Consider the following 19,046-nt stretch of genomic DNA (forward strand, 5'->3'; position numbering starts at 1 on the left):
ACCTTCCAGGTCTCTGAAAATTATCGAAATATCAAAGGTATCTATGTTATGTAGCACATACTGTATAATTTTACTAGTAGTTAAACTGAAAATACAGTAACTAAGTGAAAACAGTTGATCAAATGCCACACTTTTAGGTTAAGCGTAACTATGATTTAAACTCCGACTGAAATGCCCAGATATTTGTAAGTAGTAACGTTATTTGTAATTCGAAGACGCGTTTCGGAGCCTTGTATCTCCATTATCGGGTAGATTCAGTTACAATTAATGTAGCATAAATACTGATTCTGTGTATACAGCTTTGGAAGCAGTGTTCAAACGCTGCTTGCGAACCGTATTAACTTCATACACTTTATTTTTCACAGATAGTACGAAGATACCTTACTAGAGCACTGTCTGCGTAACACCACAACCACAGGTTGCCACTGTAGAGTAAGAAAATCTATGGTGTGTGCAAAGCATAATACGCGTCACCAACATAAAACAGAAAAAGTCACGTATTATTGATACAACGCTGCTGTTTACACTTCGTGCAACAACCGAACCTTTAATTTTACACGTATTTGTCCAGTTTTACACATTCATTTATTGATTAATTTTACACGTATTTGTCCAGTTTTACACATTCATTTACTGGTAACACCAGTCTTAAATAACTGTTGCTGCTATTGTGGTAAATGGATATATATCACTAAATGTACACTTGCTTTCCATGGGTAAGTGCCACAATGTCACGTGAGCTGGAAGGCAATGCATTTTGGCGACAAAAATCTTGTTCTGCACATGCGAATGCTCACTCCACAGATTTTCCTGCTTTAAGGGAGTCACAACGTCGCACATATAAAATCAACATTTACTACGTATTAATCACAATTGGATTCATCATATGATGATACATGTAATAAACGAAAGCGCTTCGTAGAATTGTAAACAATTTGATTCGTTACAGGTATTTCTGTATTTCGCTAAATGTTGTTGTTTTGAACGTTTTAGTGGTATGTTAAGCAAAATTGGTAAGTAATGCTCTAAAATAATAATTTTAGTACATAATAATCAATTTAAGTATATTTACCACGCAGATCCCTTTTGTTCCTACTCTTGTCTCTTCAGTTCTTTCTGAAGTACGGGACATTCTTAATAAATATGCCAATATTGTGTTTCTCTGTATCTGAAGGTTGCCCACCGTCATGCGAGCAATTGCAGTAGAAACATAATGTGTGTTAGAAACACTGCGATGCCTCGTTTAGACTGGTCGCAGCACAACTGCGGACTGCCCTACTGCTCGCATGAATGACGCAATAAGGCAGTTTGGCTCATAGCACACCAGCTGTCGCTGTCCGGCTTCTGTTCCGGAAGCGAGCTTAGATGTACTGTATATAGCAACCAGAGATGAGCGCTGCAGTACCAGTAGGCGTCTTCAGCTGGCGAGGTATTTACATCGCCAGCAATTAAGGAAATTACGGTTTTTTACATAAACAGCAATACTGAGAATAAATTGCTAAACGAGGAGCAAATAATTTACATAACTATATGGGAAAACCATCCCCATTAGCTCTTGTATGGTGGCTCACTTGCGACTCTAGGAGTGGTATGATAAACGTTCACTCTCGTGGAAGGCGCTGGCTATGGCCCTCGACTCAGTAAAACCAACGAAATACTCAGTGGAGTACGAGAGAGCCCGCATTTCGTGGTCGTGCGGCAGCGTTCTCACTTCCCACGCCCGGGTTCCTGGGTTCGATTCCCGGCGGGGTCAGGGATTTTCTCTGCCTCGTGATGGCTGGGTGTTGTGTGATGTAGTTAGGTTTAAGTAGTTCTAAGTTCTAGGGGACTGATGACCAGAGATGTTAAGTCCCATAGTGCTCAGAGCCATTTGAACCATTTTTTGAGTACGAGAGAAAGAAAAATAAGCTATTTTAAACAACTAAAAAGCTCAACAGCGCAAAAGTACAGAGAGTTTCGAGATATGCAACCAGTGTGATAAGTAGCCTACAATCTGCAGTTTACAGCCGAGTGTGAGCTCCACCGTAGTGACAGAAAATGAGGATGGCTGGCTGGAAGTAATGCAGAGTCGTTCGAGGCGTAATTAAAATTTCCAAAGTCTTACAATCGCTCTCTATGAATGCAAATGCCTCGAAGTCCTCCTAAAGGCGCCTACACAAGTTCTGCAGACTTGACAAGCGCGCAGTCACGATCAAGCACTTCGTGGAAGCAGCGCCTGTAGGGCAATTTTGCAAGCACATGGCTTATTCAACCTGCTTGAGGCTTCATCGACGTCATTTCTCAGCGGCACTACGCCGGGCGATAAAAAGGGAATCAATCGTTAACTGCGAAAAAAGTTTATTCAAGTATATGAAAACAAAGCTTGTTTCGGAAGGATTAATTCGAAAACCCGTCACAGAAAGACAAAGAGGGATTTTGCAAACTTAACTCTTTTAGTAAAACACATGGAAATTAACTCTGTCAAAGACAAACATGTCGTTATTAAAAAGATATTTTTTCCCAGAATCAATTATAAAATGGGAATCTATAACTGTATACAGGCTGAGTCATGAGAGAAAGTACATGTTTCGAGGGGTGGCAGTATTGGTGATTCTGAACAAAAAACTTCAAATGAACGTATATCCTTTTCTTAACTGTATCCAACATGCGGCGGTTTGAAAATGACGGGCGTCAGTCGCATGTTCGTCTCAGCACTCATATGCGAATAGAACCAAAGTGACATTAGGCGGCCTGCTGGTGTGGCCGTGCGGTTCTATGCGCTTCAGTGAGGAACCGCGTGACCGCTCCGGTCGTAGGTTCGAATCCTGCCTCGGGCATGGATGTGTGTGATGTCCTTAAGTTAGTTAGGTTTAAGTAGTTCTAAGTTCTAGGGGACTGATGACCACAGATGTTAAGTCCCATAGTGCTCAGAGCCATTTGAACCATTTGACATTACGCTACGAAGTGGTATCTTTACTGGCCATTTCAATGCGCACTCCACTTGCATGTGTTGGGCGACGACTCTTGCAACGGTACACGTTGCTTACCTCACGCCTCAGTACTACAGTGGCTGCAGCAATGTACTACAATGCTGTTACGTTTACAGTTAAAACAGTATGGCTCAGTTTAGTGAAAATGCCACAGGCCTTCACACATGCGGAGAATGATGACACGATCTTTGTCTACGAGTTATGCAATGGAAATTTCACAGCCGCTGTTCGCGAATACGGACGCAGAGTCCCGGATAGCAGTGTATTTAACAAGATATTTGACAGATGGGCTAGCCGCGGTGGTCTCGCGGTTCTAGGCGCGCAGTCCGGAACCGTGCGACTGCTACGGTCGCAGATTCGAATCCTGCCTCTGGCATGGATGTGTGTGATGTCCTTAGGTTAGTTAGGTTTAAGTAGTTCTAAGTTCTAGGGGACTAATGACCACAGCAGTAGAGTCCCATAGTGCTCAGAGCCATTTGAACCATTTTTTGACAGATGACGTGAGCGCGGAACGCTTCCCAGCGTATATGTTGTATCTGAACGTCACGTCGAACAAGATGTTAGTGAAGTTGAGAACTATCTTGAAATCGTAGAACGCAGCCCAACTCTAGAGGAATTGCTGCACAGCTTGGTATTCCACAATCATTGTTCGATTTGGGGGTGTGGACCGAACAGTGACATCATCAGTACCATCGGATTAAGAAGAAATAGGGAAAGATGTCGGCCGTGTTCTTTCAAAGGAACTATCCAGGCATTTCCCTGAGTGATTTAGGAAATCACGGGAAACCTAAGTCATGGTGGCCGGACGCGGGCTTGAACCGCCGTCCTCACGAATGTGAGTCCAGTTTTCCCACTGCACCACTTCACTCGCTAAACACGAGTGATGCGCACAGTACATGAGCAGGCACTGTATCCGCATCATCGGCGAAGTGTGCAACGCCTACATTTAGGCGATTATGCCAAACTAAAGGAATTCTGTCAGCGTCTCATTGCCCATGAGCGCTTATTCCACGTATTCTGTTCACTGATTAGACAACATTTGTCCGCAACGGCATCAATAACACGTGCAGCTATCATGCGTTGGCTGCTGAAATTCTGCACGCTACTGTGGAAACCAGTTTTCAACGACGCTTCTCAACGAAGGTGTGGCGCAGTATTACTGATGACCACCTCATCGATCCATTTGTTTTAGATAACCATTTTAATGGTGTACGGTATCTTGATTTCCTTCAGGAAGTGTTACCATAATGCTTGGAGAATATTCCTTAGGCAACACGACGTTGTATGTACTTTCAACGCGACGGCCAGTGACAGTAGTGGGCGTTGAATCGACTGCCGCAGAGGCCTTCTTGGCCATCGAGGTCACCATATCTTACACCATTAGACTAATGTTTGTGCAGTTGGCTTAAAAGCGTATCTCGAAAAGTTCTTGATCCATTTACTTCAGATTTTACATAATACTCTAATAAACCTTTGGACGGACACAGACTATATATTTTAATATATAAATACGTAATACGTAATAGGGCGGCGTTGTCAGCAGAAATCTCGAAAAGTTCTTAATTGATTTACTTCAAATTTTCTTACGGTACTCACATAAACTTTCAGGCAGATACAGGCTACAAATGTTTTGAAACAACAGTGTACAAGGGTTTTGTTACTACCAACTGCGAGACAGAAATCGATGTGCTACGCTGTCTTGTGAAAATGCGCGGTTTCATTTTCTTTCTTTCTGTCAAGTTCAATTACGATAGTAGGTCATTTAAACTGTTAGACAATATACTGCATATTCTTTCTCCTGATACATAGTTTTCAACAAAAATTGTATACGCAACTGTGTGTTGTTTTGTTTTCATCCTCACAGTCGGTTTTAGCAGAAAACATGAAAGTTGTGTTTATGGTTTATCGGCTTATGATTAGAATACTACAACGGAATTTGAAACATCCGAAACTTTGTAATCCTAACAGTTCACAGATTAAAAGTGCGAATTACTGTGATTGGAGCTATTATCCTCACAGATTCAGCGACAGGAGAGATCTCTCATACCCCGTATACCAATGATCCCAACCGATTTACCCAGCGACTTCAATTCCCAATCGAAGTTTTGTTGACATAACAATCAGCAAGGCTCAGCGTCAGAGAGAGGGTTAAAGAGGAGATGTACAGAGAGGGCGGGGTGGGGGTGGGGGTAAATGGATATAGGGAGGGGGAAGGAAATTGGAAATTTGTGGTAAGTTCCTATGGGACCAAAGTGCTGAGGTCGTCGGTCCCTAGGCTTACACACAACTTAATCTAACTTAAGCCAACTTATGGTAAGGACAACACACACGCCCATGCCCGAGGGAGGACTCGAACTTCCACCTCCGCACTCCGCACTCCGTACCTAAGACCTCGCAGCTACCCCGCACGGCGAGGGGGAACGAGGAGATAGGCAGAGAGAGGGGGGAGGAAGAGGTGGAGGAAGCTGGGGAGAAGGAGAAGGAGGAGATGGTGGGCAGAGAGAGGGGGGCAGGAAGAGGTGGAGGAAGCTGGAGAGAAGAAGAAGGAGGAGATGGTGGGCAGAGAGAGGGGGGAGGAAGAGGTGGAGGAAGCTGGGGAGAAGGAGAAGGAGGAGATGGTGGGCAGAGAGAGGGGGAGGAAGAGGTGGAGGAAGCTGGGGAGAAGGAGAAGGAGGAGATGGTGGGCAGAGAGAGGAGGGGAAGAGATGCTACACAGAGAAGGGGGGAGGGAGAGAAGATGGACAAAGAGAGGGGGGACGAGGAGAAGGACAGAAAGAGGGAGAGAAGGTAATTAGGACGTATATACAATTCCCATACATATTTAGCAATTGCGAAGCGCTGCCGGGTTCGCTAGTAAAATGCGTAAGCCACCACTTGTCGTTCTGTAGATTCGTATACGTTATTTTTTATCTTCTTGACTCCAAAATTTTACATTCGCTTTCCGATTGTATCTGTCTTTTCCACAGTTCAGGAAATAAATTCCTTTATGATATCCGTAAGATTAGTTTTCCTAGCCCTGTATTGATAAACATGAACGAGGATTAGTTGATTGTCTCCCGACAGCGACACTGTTGATCTGAAGTCGTCGCAAGGAGGTAAACGACCTCTCAGGGGATGCTGACGATAGTGGAACTGTCATAATCATAACTTTCTGAAACAATTCTTTAACCTTAGCACGTTCAGTAATAAGTTGGCCTCCAGTGGAGGACACATTACATGCTTGTACACTAACAGTAATGGTCGCAGTTTTTCGAGCTGTGCGTAAAGGCTGAAGAAATACTAGAGAAAAATCACTTGTTGGGCTGCATACGTGTCGATCTGCCAGCACTTAAATTGCTGACCCCGTACAGAGACTCGGAAACCCAGGACATCTGGGTCAAATTGGATTATTTTCCCGGACACACACAGTCTATCGGAATGTTGGCCGATGGCCACAATTAACCCGTGCATTCCCTGAGTAATCTATATCATAGCTGCTGACGGTTCGAGACGCGCGCACGCCGGCGCTGTCAACAAACAAGGGAACATTTCCCCTCTCATGACGACTTAAAAAATCTTAACGATTATTAATGACACATACTTTCGTAAGTTGGTGTACTGTAGTATCGAGATATTATGTTTGCGGCGCAGACGTGTGTAGTGAAACGTACACTTGCACGGTTGAGTTGGCTGCGCACAACTATCTGTTGAGCGGGTCGGAGGAGCGATGCATGCGATCGTCGATCGCCGGCGGTTTCTCACTGTTCTCAATACAGAAGTATGAAAAATATGTGTGTAGGAGAGCGTGCTTCCTGTCTTTCTTTTTTTTTAAATATAAAATGAACGAAGCAACCTACGCACTAGTCCTCAATTTGTGGATTTTAACTAAGATTTATTAAATCAATTTATTTCCAACAAATCGAATTTCTCTAGACACAAAAATGCATAAGAACCTCCTCAGAAACCCCCCCTCCCCTCCCCGGGTTCTATCAAAACTACAACAAATCCGCGAAAGCCCGGACATGTGGCAGCCCAACATTCGTGTCACGTTTTTCACCAGAACAATGTTTGGCGGTGTAGCTATGGCGTGAATTGAGGGAAGAGGAAGGAATATCAGAAAACACCCTGCCCTCACATTTAGGTACCACGTCGATTTTATTTGTTATAAACGTTGGATCTATGTAGCGGCGTGCCACAACACGTACCGGCCGCTGTTCGGGCATTGTTGGCTGGTGTACGTCGTTGTCGAATGAATGGCTTGCGCTTGCGTGGCCAAGACCAAACTGCTCAAAAAAAAGTTGTGTGCTGTCTACATATCTACGAACGAGAGTGGGCTTAGATTCAAATGGATCAGGAAATGAAAGAGTAAGTCGTATGAAACTGAAACGTTAAAATAAAGACACCTATTCGAGTTGCGATGGTGGTGCAAAACTTGTATGGAAGAAAACATTACTACACGGATCAGGAGAATAATTGTTAACAACGTAAACAGACAGAAAAACCAATTTGTTGAAAATTTGAGGATTTTTGCTCCCCAAAATCGGTCGCACTGGGCCGACAGAGCTTGTTTCTGACTAGATTTTTTTCTTTATGGGAAGTTGAGGGGCACTACTGAAATATGCGACGAATGGAGAAAAGAGGAGGAAAACAGGACAGTGTGTGGTTGTAGTTATAAGACTGAAGCTTCAAGGATTTGACGGTTTGATTCATTGACAAGCAAAAACTGCTGTGAACCAAAATACAAATCGCATCTTAACTGACGTGCAGCATAATTTTAATCGCTATCTCTGTGTGCAGGTCATATTCCCATCCAAGTTAGCTTGAGGGGGGGGGGGGGGGGGAGAGGCAGAAACTGTATCTTGGCCCACTCCGGGTTTGAAGTGGGCGAAGGAGGAGGCCTCTGTCCTCCCCCTCCCCCCCCCCCCCCCATTTCCTCCTGTGTGAGACATCGTTGCAAGAAGCCCGATTTCTCATTTTCTTGCTATAGATTTTCCTTGTGGAAAGCAAAAACAGGGGAGTCGCACTCACTTGTAGTAGCTCTCTTTCGACCGTCTCAGAGCAATACTGTGGACAGTGTAAACACTCTGGCCCGGAATTTTATTGCCACAAACGTTCCCAGGCAATAGTGGCCACTAGTGTTGTCGAACATGTGGCTGTAATTCGTGTTGCCGGAAATGTATCTGGCAACATTTCAGGGCAACATTGTCGATAACATGCAATTTCTGTGACCCATGCAAACGCACCTTTAGACTACGTAAATCTACATCTGTATCTACTAATCAACTATTGTGAAACGCATAGCAAAAGGTACATGACATCGTACTAGTTATTACGGCTTCTTCTCATTCCAGCCACATATGCAGCGTGGGTAGAATGAATAAATACCTCTGTGAGCGCTGTAATTAATCTAATCTTGCCGTCAAAATCCCTACGGGAGCCATAAGTAGGTTGTAGTATTTTCCTATCTTCATTATTTAAAGCTGATTCTTGGAACTTGTAAGTAGGATTTCTAGGGGACAGTTTGCGTCTATCTTCAGTTGTGTTCCTCTTCAGTTGCTTCAACATCTTTGTGACCCTCTCCCACGGGTCAAACAAACGTGTCACTAATCGTACTGCCCTTCTCTGTTGCCTGTATGTTCAACATCTCCTTTTAATCCCATTTGGTATGGGTCTCACGCACTTGAGAAATATTAAGAGGATGGGTCGCACGAGTGATTTGTAAGCGATCTCCTTTGTAGATTGACTGCATTTCCCTAGTATTCTACCACCTACCCCAAGTCTGCCACTTGCCTCACCTACGACTGAGTGTATGTGATCGTTCTATTTCATATCGCAGACGTTGAACGGAAGAAACAAAAGCCAATTTTTGATGGTTAGTAATTTTATCGTGCTAGTTATGCGAGTTATTGGCTCCATAAGGTAAGTTGTTTTCCCACATTCCGTTTGTTAATAAAGAACTGACGTTCAATCTTCTTGTTTGAAGACAGAAATATCAGCCCCAATATATGCCACCTAATTACCAAAAGAAAATTGCGACCCAAGAACACTGAATAATTATAGGTAAATCTTGAGCCGAAAGATTAGTTTTTTAAAAAGGAATAGACGTCAACATCACACATTGGAGTACGGTTAGGTTCTTAAAGTGAATTGGACGGTAAAAAAGTTGAGAAAGGAAGGTACTTACTTTTCTCGTGGTTCATCGATCGCTGAAAAGAGACAAAAAAACAGGTATCAGAAACTTTATAGTACAACCAAACATTGTACATAATAAAAATAAAAAGGAAGCATTCTTATTTAAAGAGTATAGCCCTTGTAGAATTTTCGTGAAATATTTTGTATTGTCTATCTGTCAAAGCACTCTATACCATAAATCAAAACACAAGAAAAGAACTTTTGATTAGCAAAAAAGATGATGGCGATACATGTTAAGAATAAAATTGTATCGCAGGATGTATTGGAAGCATAACTGTGGAACCGACAGTCTCTTAGCTATTAAGGAGAATTTTAAAACACTTATTCTGGAAGAAAACTATGTTGGTAGTATGTAGTGACGTTGAGTTAGAGGCACAAACTTAAAAGAAAAACGCTTGTAAAGGACCCCTTGCAGAACCAATAGACATAACTAAATTTTGCAACAGCAGCGAAAGTCACGGACTCTACTTCCATACTTCATTTCCAGTTTATTTTCGTATTTAATACTCTTATTTCGCTGTCTGAATCGGCAGGATGAATATGGAATAGTTCAAGTAAATTAAAAACAGTGACAACGTAAGAGGAAAACAGAGACGCCAGGAACGAAGACTATAAACCCAAACCACGCTTAATATAATTCACTGTTGGATCATAGAGTCATTATTCGTAGGATAAAAAAATCGGAGAACGAGAAAGTGATAAACATAGGGTGGCTCTTCATGAAATAATAATGGACGAATAAAATATAAAAATATGGATGTTCAAATTTTGTGATGGACTAAACCTTTTGACTGAAAATAGTATTTAAATTAAAGAGGCACATTCAGGCGAATATAATCTTTTCACGCCGCAAGATACTGATATCTATGAATAAAACAACAAAAATCTGCGTTTGTAAAATGTTTTTGAACTTCATTTGTATATTTTGTCTAAAATATTCAGTTACAGTGGACATTAAATAAATGAACAAATAACAGATTCATTAGAAATTCTGGGTCGCGTTCCAGTATATTAAATAATAAACTGAATGACTGTTGTAATGTCACTGTATTTAATTACAAATGCTTCTAAATGTCATGAAGACGCTCAGACGATATCGGGGCAACTAGATGTTTTTACGTTCTGCAAGGACTGTGCTGTGAAATACAAGCTGTTTTATTGGAATTTAATGTACTGTCGAAAGTTTTTATCGGCCGAAATGTTTTATAGGCCGAGCACTAGCTTGGTTTATGGAGGATCGTGAGTCAGGAAATTCTTATCTTTAACAGTGAGGTTCAGAAGAACATTTCTGTGAATATAAAAATAATGGAAATGTTCAACTAATCTCCAATATATCTGAAGAAAATGAGCACTACAGCTTATTTTTCATTACATTGGTGTTAAAACGCCGTCCGTCGGTGAAAATAAAGTTTTAAGTGATATTAAAATATTTCACAATTTTACAGTAGCATTAACATTTTTATTTTTCGCTAAATGTCACAAGAACTGATTTTCTTCGTAACGATGATTTGCACTGTGAGATTACTTTCAAATCCACCACTGAGTAGCGAATTATTATGGAGCGTCCCTTTGCTGTAGTTCTATCTTTAATTTCTCGTCAGAAGTAACAATTTTCAGCTATCATTCCATTTTCAGCCATCATTCGCACCACGGGGAGTGTAGTTGATCTACTTGTCCCGCTAGGAATGGAAACCAGCAAAAGAAAAAAGAATGTCTGTTTTCTCATATAAGCATACATGAAGAACATATTTTAAGAGAAAATGGAAATAAAACTATGTTTGTTTGTTTAAAACTAAGCTCCGGCTCTGTGGCATCTGAGTATTAATTAGTAACATTTTCAATAATGTCAGCTTTCAGCCTTTATTTGTTGTATGAACATCATATTACACATAAGGATAAAGCAGAAAATGCTCAACTAAAGTTGGAATTTTAAAAGAACTTTTCAGTTTTGCTCTTGTCAAGTCAAGTTAATTGTAAAGTACTGTTTCCCCTGTAACCTCAATAATACGTATAAAAGAAAACAGAAATTATAGCCTCGGTTAACTTTTTTAAAATGAGTGACAACTTGTCTTTACACAAAAATTTTATGCAAGCTTAACTTTCTATTTAGAAACGTCATATTTTCTATTATTATTTAATCCCTATGCTTATATAATCAGCTGCCACGAATATCAGTTGTCATACGAGAACGACCTATGATGCCGAAAACCAGTTCGTGAACAAATAAAAGTTGTTACTGAATATCAAGTATTATCATATTCTTACAATCACCGGCAAAAAATGAAGTAATGTCAGCTATGTGGAAAAGCTTTCAAAAAATAACAAAAACGAAAGAAAGTTTCCTCGATTTCGACTGACTGGAGGAAGATCAAATATCACTCTCTTCTGATGAAGTTATGCAAGCAGCGGATGGAGATAGGTTCTGCTTCTAGATCACACACGCTAACAAATTCAGTTTCCACTTTCGCGGATATGGTTGTTAATTCTGTAACTTTCCACGCAGAAGTAACCGCTTGGAATCCTGGTGGTGGAAGATATTATTGTAGATAAAATTTGGCTAGAATCGGGAGGATATATGATGGTGCGTAATTTTTACTCATTTCAGTATGGGGTATCTCGCATTTCCGTTATGCTCAGTACTGAGCAGAAGTAACCAAAAAATGGCTCTGAGCACTATGGGACTTAACATCTTAGGTCATCAGTCCCCTAGAACTTAGAACCACTTAAACCTAACTAACCTAAGGACATCACACACATCCATGCCCTAGGCAGGATTCGAACCTGCGACTGTAGCAGTCCCGCAGTTCCAGACTGCAGCGCCTAGAACCGCAAGACCACCGCGGCCGGCAGCAGAAGTAACCCATCAGTCAGAAATCCAATTACGTGTCCTAATACATGAGGTACTGGCAATGATACAGTACCTTTCATACCAGGTGCGTGCTAAATCTAGTAGGAAGTCAGAAAAGTTAAGTCTATTATTCTTGATACGACAGGTGCTAGCCAGATGTGATGGCGGCAAGGAGAACAGAGACTAACGTAGGCATGGAACAAACTTGTCAGCATAAAGAGGTCTCAGTTCTTACGCACACTGCCAGTCATTGAGACTGTTTAATGAACACGAAAAGACGTGCGCACTTTTGCAGCGTCTCTGTTTGTTGCTAGATGCTTGTTTTCTTTCCCGCGGCCGCTATTTCCGCTAGCACGCAGATTTTTCTGTTTAGACTGCGGTGGACTTATTTACAGTTTCAAGTTGTAAATTAGGACTAGTTCTGTTTTACGCTGTAGTGGAAAATCTGGTGTTTAACATCATAAGGCGGAAGCGTCATTACATTTCTGTTTTCTGGCGAGGCTTTTGCAAATAACCTGCCGCTGATCAATTGACTATAGGCCTACATCAATATATTTAGCTGGCATAGTTTGGAGGCACAGCGCTTGGAGGCATTGCTTCTTATCTTGGGACTGTTTTCTCGCTGCCTAAGGGCCTCAGCCATTTCTCTTCAGCTATCATTCCATTTTCAGCCATCACTCGTACAACGATAAGTGCGCAATCTACTCGTCCTCTCTCTAGGAATGCAGAACAGCAAAAGAAAAAAAGAAATGTGTGATTTCTCATATATACATCCATGAAGTTACTCACTGGGATGGAGGAAATGACATCTACATCTATATCCACACTCGCAAACCACTGTAAAGTGCATAGTCGAGGTTACTTAGCATTGTACCACATAATTAGCTGAAGAATGATTGTTTAAATATCTCTCCGAACTCTGTAATTAGTTTAATTATATTTTTTCTGCTCCCAGTAGAGCGATACATAGGGGGCTAAAGATTATTCACTTAATATTGCTTCTTGAAGCTTTGTAAGCAGACTTTCGCGGGGTAGTTGCTCTCTATCGTCAAGTGTTATCCAATTAAGACCTCAAATGGCTCAAATCGCTCTAAGCACTATGGGACTTAACATCTGAGGTCATCAGTCCCCCAGCCTTAGAACGATTTAAACCTTACTAACCTAAGGACATTACATACATCCAAGCCCGAGGCAGGATTCGAACCTGCAACCGTAGCAGCCTCGTGGTTCTGGACTGATGCACCTAGAACCGCTCGGCCACAATGGTCGGCTAAGGCTTCTCAGCATTTCCGTTACGCTCCTCTGTGAGTCAAGCAAACCTGTGACCATTAGTGCTGCCTTTCTTTGAATATATTATCCCCTGCTGGTCCTATCTGGTATGGGTCCCAGGCACATGAGTAACATAGGATGGGCACACAAGTATTTTCTAAGCAATCTGCGTTGTAGACCGATTGCATTTTCCCAGTACCCTGCCAATGAACCGAATTCCGCCACTTGCTTTCCTTACGACTGAAATTATGTGATCATTCCATTTCTTATCCCTATAAAGAGTTACATCCATGTAGTTGTAAAAATTCGCTGACTCCAATTGTGACTCATTTATATTATAGCCACAGGATAGTTGGTTCAAATGGTTCAAATGGCTCTGAGCACTATGGGACTTAAAATCTGAGGTCATCAGTCCCCTAAAACTTAGAACTACTTAAACTTAACTAACCGAAGGACATCACACACATCCATGCCCAAGGCAGGATACGAACGTGCGACCGTAGCGGTCGCGCGGGTCCAGACTGAAGCGCCTAGAACCGCTCGGCCACCACGGCCGGCCACAGGATAGTCTTCTGTGTTTCTGTGAAGTGTAGAATTACATATTTCTCTATACGCTATCTGATCAAAAGTGTTCGGACACTTATTAGTGGACATTAATATAGGGTGTCCACCCTTCGCGTTTATGGCGTCTTTAACTCTGCTGGGCATACTTTCAGTAAGGTGTCTGAATATCTGTGGAGGAATGGTTGCCCATTCTTCCTCAAGAGCCGAAACCAGAGTAGGTAGTGATATCGAGAGCTGAGGTCTGAGGCTGAGGTCTACGTTATAGCCCATCCCAAAGGTATTACATTTGGTCCAAGTCGGGACTATGTGCAATCCAGTTCATTTCAGGATTGTTACTGGCCACAAATCATTGCTTCAAAGATGCTACTTTATGACAGGGTGGATTTTCATGCTGATAGAAACATCCTCTCCGAGCTGTTCCTCTACTGTATGCACGACACATGGCTGCAAAATATGTTCATATCTTCCCGCATTTAGCGTTTTCTTAAGCGCATTAAGGGGACCACACCCTAACCACTATAAACACCCCCGTATCGTAACACTACCTCGTCTTTTCTTCACTGTTGGCACCACACATGATGACAGACAACGTTCCCCAGGTATTCACCAAACCCAAATCCTTTTATCGGATTGTCACAGGGAAATCACTCGTTCAGAATCATCCACTGTCCACTGGTGTCGCTCTTTACACCACAAGAGACGTCACTTAACATTGAATACAGAAATGTGTGGTTTATGAGGAGCTACCTGATCGTTGTAAATTGTTTTTAATTCCCTATGCAGAGCCATTGTGGTACCTGGACCGCTGGTAGCACTATGGACCTCACGATTGATCCCTTCTGCAAATTTGATGCGATTTTTTACAATCACACTCCACAATGTTCGACGGCCCTTGTCCTTCAGCAGGTCTGTCTGGCCTTGGTTAAGCTGTTGTTGTTGCTTCGCGTTTTCTCTACACTATCACATCACCAACGATCAACTTTGGCAGCTTTAGACGGGTTGAAACTCAGGTGATTTCCAGTGAAGAGTAGGCCACACGTTAGAAGTCACTGTGCTCTCTTGACCGACCCATTCTCCTGTTATCGTTTCTCTAAGGACAACACAGTACTCCCCGCTTCCTTTTATACTGGGGGGGGGGGGGGGGGGGGGGAATCGCAGTTCATGACATTTAGTGGTGAATTCTCCACTAAAAAGGGACGTGTGGATATTTTTGATTTGATAGCGTATTTAAAGCCAGTTGCGCTACTTTGAAATCTTACTAAGATCTGACTGGATGCCTGCGCAGATTTTTTAATTAGTACTCTGTTATACGTAGGTTAGAACTTAAAAAGTGGCAACACTGCTGTGGAGACACTATGCAATGGAATGTACTATTGTCGCTGATATCACACGTAACTGACATGCCTACATTACCTCCTCGCCCGTCCCACGTCACCGGCATGCATGCGCACAATCGAGGGAAACACATTCACTTGTGAGCGAGCGGTCTAGCGTAACGGTGTCACTGTGTTTTCGAAACAGGAACAACGGAGTTGGGTCAAAATTGAATGTGCCAGAGGTCGTACAGCACGACAGTGTCATCAATGTCTTCAAGAGGCGTGCAGGGAACCGGCATTGGCCATGCAGAACAGTGGCACGTTGGGTAAAAGCCTTCAACGAAGGTTGGCAAACTGTGGCAGACATGTATCGGGCAGGTCGTCCTAACGTCTCTGAAGAAGTGAATTCTGTTGCCGCGTTAGTGGACAGTGATCGACGCCATACGATTTGTGAGCTCGCCTACGATACCAGATTAGCTAATACGACTGTGCTTCGCATCCTGAAGGAACGCTTGGGCATGCGAAAAGTTGCATCACGACGGGTTCCCCATGACTTGACGGAAACGCAGAAATGGATGGGTTACGACGCTGCTCAGACGCACTTGGAGCGCTATAAGTGCGAAGGAGAGGCTTTATTACGCCGTATCGTAACACTGGATGAGACATGGGCCACATCGTACGAGCCAAAATTGAAACGCCAATCCAACGAATGGCGTGATTATGGGTCGCCGCGAAAGTCGAAAGTAGTGAAAGTTATGGTGATTCTCGTGTACGACTGTGATAGTGTTATCCTAAAGCATTACGTTCCTCCACGGCAGACCGTCAATGCACCGTATTACTGTTCGTTTTTGGAGCATCACCTGCGACTAGCTTTGCGAAAGAAGCAGCGAAACTTTCTGCGCAACCCACCCATCATTTTGCGCGACAATTCGCGGGCCCATAAAACACAAGCTGTGGCTGCTCTGTTCGGTCGATTGGACTGGGAAATATTGTACCATCCACCATACTCCTTGTGACTTTGATTTTGTTCCGCAGATGAAGGAACCACTTCGTGGCATTCGCTTCAGATCTGTTCCAGTGATTTGACAGGCAGTAGACCGCTACATTCGCGCCATCAACAGAACAGGCTCTGCTAATGGTATACTAGGCCTTCCAAATCGCTGGCAACGGGTTCTATACAAAGCTGGTGACTGCTTTGAAGGACAGTAACAGGTGCAAACATGTAACTCTTTTGTATCGGTTGTGAAGAAATAGTTGCCACTATTTAAGTTCCAACCCTCATAGGTAATTGCATCATTCAAGCGCACGTGACGCACAAGTTGAATACCCAAAAGAAGGTCTTTTCTGACAGTTTCAATTGGTTTTATGAACATTATGTGTGTTACACTCATGAGGGGGAGAGGGAGGGAGATTATGTAGAACATCTGAACCATTAAAACCACAATCTTAACGTTTCTCTGTATTTTATCGACACAGTCTTGAAACGTTCTGAACAGACATGGTACACCCAACCTGCTACCGATTTTATTCATCTTTCGCACGGCTGTAGTACATACATATATGTAAAAAGCGCTGCTCCAGTACAATGCGCTCCTCAAGCGTTTTCGAGACATCGAGGTTCAAAGATTTACGAGCCTGTTGAACACCGTACCAATCGCCAGCTGTCGAGTAGCGGCGCTGTGGTCTGTAGACTGAAGAGCGAATAGCCCTCCTGCTTCGTGCCCTGCTGTGGCTTGATCACGGAGTAATACAACATTTACACCTGTATGAATAAACTGCTTCGGATCGCGTTCAAATTTCGATGAATGGTTTTGAAAGATCCTTTGTGGCTCCACACTGCACACCAGAGCAAAAACTGCGTCGCAGTACATTCAGAAGCAGCGTGTCACACTCATTGGGATTGCTGTCTCACGATGCCCTTGGAAAAGGTTAGGATGTCACCACTGTCAAAATTGTCACGAATGCCGTCCAGCTGCTCATCGCACTCCTAGCTTTCGTTTTCTACAGTGAAATGTGTGTAAATAAACGCCCCAAGGGAAAGTGTAGTCTCATTGACGCCCTTTATGCTACTTCCTGAGGCCTCTTCCTGTCAAACTCTGAGTGAAATTTTTCCTTGGCCACCCGTACGAACACCGCGTGGTTTCCATGTTGGCTTCCATCGCAGAGGCTTTCAAAGTAGGGAGTAAATGAATGTAAGACAGGATGTGACGACCTTTCCATCGTGTGACACGTCCATGGTGTCGTTGGGGAGAATTATGGTGAAATTCGGTGCCTATGTGACTTTAACCCAGGTTGTATCTCACATGAACTTCTGGGCTATGACCTTTTTCCACATGTGTCGACACCTTGCTGTCTGAAGCGTCATCGGGGCCGCCACTATTTTGTATCATTACAGAGGATGTTGTAGTCACTATTGAGCCAAATTTCAAACTGCTACATTGCAATGGGAGGCAATTACGGGGTTTGGAAAAAGTGATCCTTTAATTGTTGCGCTGCGCGGGATTAGCCGAGCGGTCTCAGGCGCTACAGTCATGGACTGTGCGGCTGATCCTGGCGGAGGTTCGAGTCCTCCCTCGGGCATGGGTTTGTGTGTTATTCTTAGGATAATTTAGGTTAAGTAGTGTGTAAGCTTAGCGACTGATGACCTTAGCAGTTAAGTCCCATAAGATTTCACACATATTTGAACATTTTTAATTGTTGCACATTGTAACTATGGAAAGCCATGTCAGAGAATTTACTAGTTAACTTCTTCCTTAATCGTTTTTTGTTTTGTTTTGTAATCTTGTTTTTACTGTTTTTCACTGTTGTCGAAAACAGGGATATTGGGTTTTCTTTGTTAATGCAAGGAAGCTATTTATGACGTTTGTTGCATTTATGTACGCTGGATAGATGCCAGTTTGTACGTTCCAAAGTCGAAACGCAAATGTTTCCGCCGAGAAGTGTTTTAATTAGATCTTACTCGTGGATTCGTTGTATTTTGAATTTTGGCGTCAGTAGAAAGTATTAACGTGCTAAAGGGAGCATATTCGTGGATGTGTGCATTTTTCTTTTCTTTGTCTTGGTGCATGCCATCTGTTACGCTCAGCTTCCTACTGTGTAAGTGGCAAATATGGCTGTTTGTATGTTCGAGACAATCCACGCAACAGATATATGTTACAGGACATATATAAAAAAAGCAGCAGTTCGAGTACAAGATCTTACTAATGGAGGAACACTGAAACTTAAGCTTATGAGTTGTCAATTTCACTTTAGTTCTCGCCTTAGTGATATTGGGTCGCCATGATAGAGTTATACTAGGCATGACTATCGATGACTCTCAGGTTTTTTTGCTGCCCTAACAGCTGTTCATTTCTTCTCCTATAGCTTCAGCTTGATACCTTCGGTTTATTGATCATTTTTTGTACCAGATACCTATGGATGAATAGTTAACTCAACTGCTTGTAGCTACAAACACACTGACGGACTGTATTCGATTGTCTGTTGCTGTGGAATAAAGCAAAACAGCAAAAACTACTGTTGGTCCTGTCTTATGCTATGCTCAGATAAAAACAAAAGCAATGAACGAAACTTTCAGAAAATTGGTTATAAGATAAAACTCATATGAGTCTGTTGTAAACTTCCCACGTTTAGGGGTCTGAAGATTGTAGCAGTTATTTTCATACAGATGTTTAAATTTTTATGGCTTATTGGAGCTAACAGGCTTCGGAATGCAGAGGAAAACATTATGATTTATGGATAGAGGCTCAAGTTACGAAGACATGAATTAGTAGACCAGTTCAGTTTAATTTACAGCCCTAATTTTAATTTCCTCACTTTTCTTTGTCAGTTCCTGCGAGAAGATGATTATAAAGAACTATGTTTTATTAGAATGACTTGTCAGCAGCATATTTGAATCCTTATGTTTTTTAT

The 19,046-nt window shown here is 42.5% G+C and overlaps 1 protein-coding gene across 50 annotated transcripts in view; it reads right to left on the bottom strand.

The window, feature by feature from the left end:
• Positions 1 to 19,046, bottom strand: part of LOC126299121 (twitchin) — a 484,418-nt gene that overhangs the window by 442,659 nt on the left and 22,713 nt on the right. For all 50 annotated transcript variants that reach the window (XM_049990829.1, XM_049990822.1, XM_049990871.1 and 47 more), the window contains exon 3: positions 9,133 to 9,154. In XM_049990829.1, the coding sequence (XP_049846786.1) occupies positions 9,133 to 9,154 (22 nt within the window). The remainder of the gene's footprint in view (positions 1 to 9,132; positions 9,155 to 19,046) is intronic.

This window comes from Schistocerca gregaria, chromosome X (assembly GCF_023897955.1).
Source record: "Schistocerca gregaria isolate iqSchGreg1 chromosome X, iqSchGreg1.2, whole genome shotgun sequence".
In the NCBI taxonomy this organism is placed as follows: domain Eukaryota; kingdom Metazoa; phylum Arthropoda; class Insecta; order Orthoptera; family Acrididae; genus Schistocerca; species Schistocerca gregaria.